The 4,765-nt window shown below is 47.5% G+C and overlaps 1 protein-coding gene across 2 annotated transcripts; it reads right to left on the reverse strand.

The window, feature by feature from the left end:
* LOC108914175 (DTW domain-containing protein 1) lies at positions 1–1,124 on the reverse strand. 2 transcript variants are annotated; one of them, XM_018719910.1, is made up of 3 exons: positions 1,083–1,124; positions 821–1,025; positions 1–766 (listed from the first exon to the last, which is right to left on the reverse strand). In XM_018719910.1, the coding sequence occupies exons 1-3, from the start codon at positions 1,088–1,090 to the stop codon at positions 23–25; spliced, it is 957 nt and encodes a 318-aa protein (XP_018575426.1). In that variant the 5' UTR covers positions 1,091–1,124; the 3' UTR covers positions 1–22. The 2 variants fall into 2 exon arrangements, with proteins under 2 accessions (XP_018575426.1, XP_018575427.1); XM_018719911.1 differs by having other exon boundaries at positions 821–1,113.
* Between the last annotated feature and the right edge of the window lie 3,641 nt (positions 1,125–4,765).

A 4,765-nucleotide genomic window follows, 5' to 3' on the forward strand; every position in this document is an offset into this window, starting at 1 on the left:
TCAGCAAGTTATACTATTTTATTTACATTAATCTCCTCTTATATGCGTATAATTCTTCATGATTATAATATTCATGAATCAAGTCATACATGTGTTGGAAAAAATAAAGTAAATTATCATATTGTCCATTATAAGCTTTTTCATCAGTACTGTATAAACGTTGAAACTGACTCAAACATTTTTCACTAAAACAGTTCCTTATACCCTTATAGTTAGGATTAAGGCCCCAACAGTGTAAATGAATTTCAATTAAAAATTGGTGAATTGCTTCAATGGTAGCTAAATACCATCTTGGGCTTCCTTTCTGATGTCTCCAAAATTGTGATATTCTATTCTGTATAACCACACATTTCAATTTTCGTATTCGTTCATCTTTATAGATACCTTTACTCTGATTCCAGGTACTATCGATGAATACTGCTCTTGTTATAGACAATTTTCTACCCTTTTCACTGAACTCATATTCCAACTGAGCATTTGGTACTGTTCTCATTAAAGTACTTCTATTGAATCCTTTTGGCAATTCATCCAATAAATCTTGCTTGTATTTCACTTCATTTTCATAATCACAGCCATCCACTAATCGACTTATACTAATAGCATTCTGGCTGGGAAAAATTAATACTACATTTTCTCCATTGTAATCAGGTATATCTGGATATGTATAAATATTTACATCATTCTGGGCTAATATCGCTGCATGGCCTGCAGTACTTTTTCCGTCTATTTCATGTTTATGCTTAATTATATCAATCTTAACTGGCAACTAAAATTTGTAATATAAAGCAAACTTGTATATGTAAAATAAATTAATACCTACTTGAACTGTAGGTAATTTTCCTTCTAATTCCAGTATTGGCACATAGCAAGAATAGCAGTAAAATTTTCTAGATTTACCACATTTCTGACAAGGATGTCGCCCTTCCAATTTATCCAATATTGAATTTTCATCAATTTTCATACCCTCGAAAGGATTTTTGTCCAAGTAACTTTGTCTGGACTCTTCAATTTTTGGATTAGACATTCTTTAAAGCATTAAATTATTTTTATTCTTATTAGTTCAAATATTTTTGTGTACATACATTTTCATAAAAATTAGGTTATGTGCGGCATTTGTAGTGTTGTCAAATGCATAGAAAACAAATTAATAAAAGAACATATAAGTAATTTTTGAATCCATAGCTCCCCCCAACACCACGCCACAGCACGCCACCGCGCCATTAATCCATGGCTAGAAATTGGCCTCAATGATTTGGGATCGAGGGGGATTATCCCTCTTTATCCTGCCTCATCTCGTGTAGGCCTGGACAGCCTTCGTAGGTGGGCCCCATCCGTCGTCTACCCCGACCGCAAATGCGGCCGGTGTAGGCGCTTTGTGGGTCCTCCTTTTGTCCTGGCTGGGCCCCGCCGGCTAGGGCCCTTTCTTCTGGCGCTCTTCTTGCTTCGCCGGCTCGTCTGTGTAAACCCCAGGGGTGGTGTCATGTTTATGTGTGGAATGGTTGGGTAGGGTAGTGCGGCTATGCAGCCTGGGATGCGCTTTGCTAAGGTGGCCCTTAGGCTAGCTCGGGAGGAGAGGGGTTAGGAGGGTATGGGGGGTGTGTATGTGTGTGTGTCGTTGTCTTCGTTTCTTGATCCTGGCTGTCTCTGAAACAGAAAAGGTTAGCGGGCGGAGGGGGGGGGAGTCGTTGGGGTGGTCACCCAGGGTCAAAAAGTTGGTGTCTAGGTCTTTTGTGTTTGTCGGTCACGTCGGGTACGTAGTCAACGGCTTGCCTGAGGAGGGGATTGTCATGTCTAGCGGCTACGTCAAATCGTTTCTCCGCGTTTTGTCTTATTGTCTGTGTAGCGTTTGTGTATTGTAAGTCTCGTAATATGTCAGTGTTTCTTACGTACCAGGGCGCGTCGGTGGCCGTGCGGAGGGCTATGTTTTCCACAGCCTGTAATGACTTTAAGTGGCTTTTTGCCGCGTGACCCCACGCCGTGGAGGCGTAGGTTAGCTGCGGTTGAAGTACCACCTTGATAAGCGTTCGCTTATTCCTTAAACTGAGGGTGTTTCCACCTTTGAGTAAGGGATAGAGCCTAGCCCTGGTGGTCTTCGCTCGCGCCACCGTCTCCACGATGTGCGGTTTCCACGTGAGACGCTGGTCCATCGTCACGCCCAGGTATCGTGTTTGTCGATTCCAGGAGATGGGTTCCTGGGATAGTGTCAGTCTGTCGAGGTTTTGTGGGATTTTTCGTTTGGTAAAAAGGATAGCCGAACTTTTGTTGGGATTAATTTTGACTTTCCACCTGTTGCACCAGGTTTCAAGTTGGTCTAAGGAGTTTTGGAGGAGGGAGACGGAATATCTAGGATCTACGGATTGGGATGTGATTGTCAGGTCGTCGGCGTATAAGTATATGTTGGTGTTGGGGGGATGTGGGATGTCGGAGTTGTAAATGGTGTATAGGTGTGGGGACAGGACGGTGCCCTGGGGGACACCGGCCTCCATGGGACGGGTGGTGGAAAGGGAATCTTGGATTTGGATGCGGAATTTTCGGTGGTGTAGGTAGGATTTTATGAGTTTGGTAAAGGATATGGGATATTGGTTGGTGAGCATTTTCATCAGTAGGCCTTCATGCCAAACCGTATCGAAGGCCTTTGCGACGTCCAGGAAGACAGCACCAGTGTACTGTCCCCTGTTGAAGGCCGCCGTGATGTGCTCGGTAAGGCGAAGGATTTGGAGTTCAGTGGAGTGATTGGGTCGGAAGGCGAACTGCTCGTCTGGAATGACTTGCAGTTCTTGGGAGTGGGTTCTTAGACGGGTTAGGATAATTTTTTCTACCACTTTGCTCATAGCCGGGAGCAGGCTAATGGGCCGGTAGTTGGATGGGATGGTGTGATCTTTGTTGGGTTTTGGGATAAGGATTATGTTTGCTGTTTTCCAGCGGGTAGGGAAGTGTCTTAGTCTGAGTGTCGCGTTTGTTATGTTTAGTAGGGCCATGAGGCCCTTGTGTGGTAGTCGTTTAAGTGTCGTGTTATGTATATTGTCGGGTCCGGGGGCTTTTCTGTTTTTAAGTCTGCGTATTGTCAGTCTTAGTTCGTCAGGTGTTGCGGGGGGGATTATGTCATTGTCTGGCTCTCTGTCGACGCGTCGGGCCGCGCGCTCAGCCACTATCTCGAATTCCTCGTCTTCGTCGGGCAGCTGAGGCAGTCTACACTGCAGTTCCAGGCTATCGGCGAAAGCCTCGGCCTTTTCCTGGTTCGTGTAAACCACCCCCACACTACCGTGGATTGGAGGAATTTTACGGCGAGCGGTCTGTCGCAGGGCCCTCTGCGTTTTCCAGAGGCTGTTGTCTTGTGGATCCAGCGACTCCAGGTGCCTAGCCCAGTTATCCTGGGCCAGTTCATCCAGAGCCGCCTTCACCCGTCTGTTAAGTACGTTTAAGTCATGTCTGTGTCGGGGGAGGCGGGTGCGGGTGGCAAGCCGTTTCGCACGTCGTCTGTCACGTATTAAGTTTTTTATGTCATCGGGGAGGGTGCCCCGGGGGTTTGTCAGTCGGGGGACAATAGTCTCCGTCGTAGTCTGAGTCAGGGCGTTTTTAATGTCAGTCTCAAGGGAGAGGATTGCCGCCTCCAGATCATGGGTGGTTTCGATGACTGGGAGCGCCATGTTTCCTTGCATTACTGTTCGGAAACGCTCCCAGTCAGTGAACCTCCTCGTGAAGGTGCCTTCATATCTCTGTCTTCGCCCCAGATCCAGAAATATTGGATTGTGGGCGGAAGACCCTTCGTATTGGGTGGATATTTGGGCATTTAACGGTATAGATTTTAAGAGGGCAATGTCGATAACGTCGGGGCGTCCTACGGGTCCGTAATGTGTCGGTTCTGTCGGTCCGAGTATAGTCAAGTCGTCGTGTCTGTCTTGGTAATTCAGCAGGACGCGACCTCTTGTGGTCGTCGTCCCGCTGTGCCATATGGGGGACTTCGCGTTGAAGTCCCCGATGGCAATTGTCTGGGGCCAGGAAAGGATTTTGTCTAAGTCATTGTCAAGTAGTGGTAGTCTGGGTGGGTGGTAACAGGACACCACCGCAACGTCTCCATGCCGTAGCGATCTCACCGCTATCGCCACGGCCTCTGTGTTTTGAGTTTGGAGCCGCTGCAGCGGATAGTGGTCGATGCACTTCTTTACTATGAGTGCAACACCACCCCCGTTACGGTTTCTGTCATGTCTGTATATGTCATAGTCAGGGATGGAGGTACGGGATGCCTCGCTGAGGTAGGTCTCCTGGACAGCCATAACGTCTATGTTTAGACGGTTCAAGATGTCCACGAGTTCCGTTTTTTTGGCCCGGAACCCGTCAAGGTTCCAGGACGAAATTCTCAGCGAGGAGGGTTGGGAGGGCCGACGAGCCATTAGAAGTCGAATAATTTTTGCATATTCGACACCATGGTCGTCAGCTGGACGCAGATGTTCTGAAGACGCTTTGTTGCGTCAATCAGTGCCGCCGCCCCCGGTTGGGAGGGTGTCGTGTCTGTGTGTGCGTGTGGTGAGGTGTGTTTTTGTTTTTGTGTTTTTCTGGTCATGTCAGCGTATGTGCGTCCGGGGGTTGTGTTTGGCGTGGGTAGGAAGGGCTTTCTGTGTGTTTGTGTAGTGTTTTGTGTCGTGTGTGTGTTTGTGTTTTTGTGTTTTTAGCTTTGGGGTACTGAGGGCACCCCATATATAGCTGGCGGGGTGTGGCCCGGCGCAATTTGCACACCTGGCGGGCGTGTCTTTGGCCTTTTTGCATA

This window comes from Anoplophora glabripennis, unplaced genomic scaffold (genome assembly GCF_000390285.2).
Source record: "Anoplophora glabripennis isolate ALB-LARVAE unplaced genomic scaffold, Agla_2.0 scaffold929, whole genome shotgun sequence".
Taxonomy (NCBI): Eukaryota; Metazoa; Arthropoda; class Insecta; order Coleoptera; family Cerambycidae; genus Anoplophora; species Anoplophora glabripennis.

Excerpts from the sequence above, each read along its gene's own strand:
- LOC108914175 (XM_018719910.1), bottom strand. Across the intron at positions 767-820 it reads GAAAATTACCTACAGTTCAA|TTGCCAGTTAAGATTGATAT; the intron begins GTAGGTATTAAT and ends TACAAATTTTAG.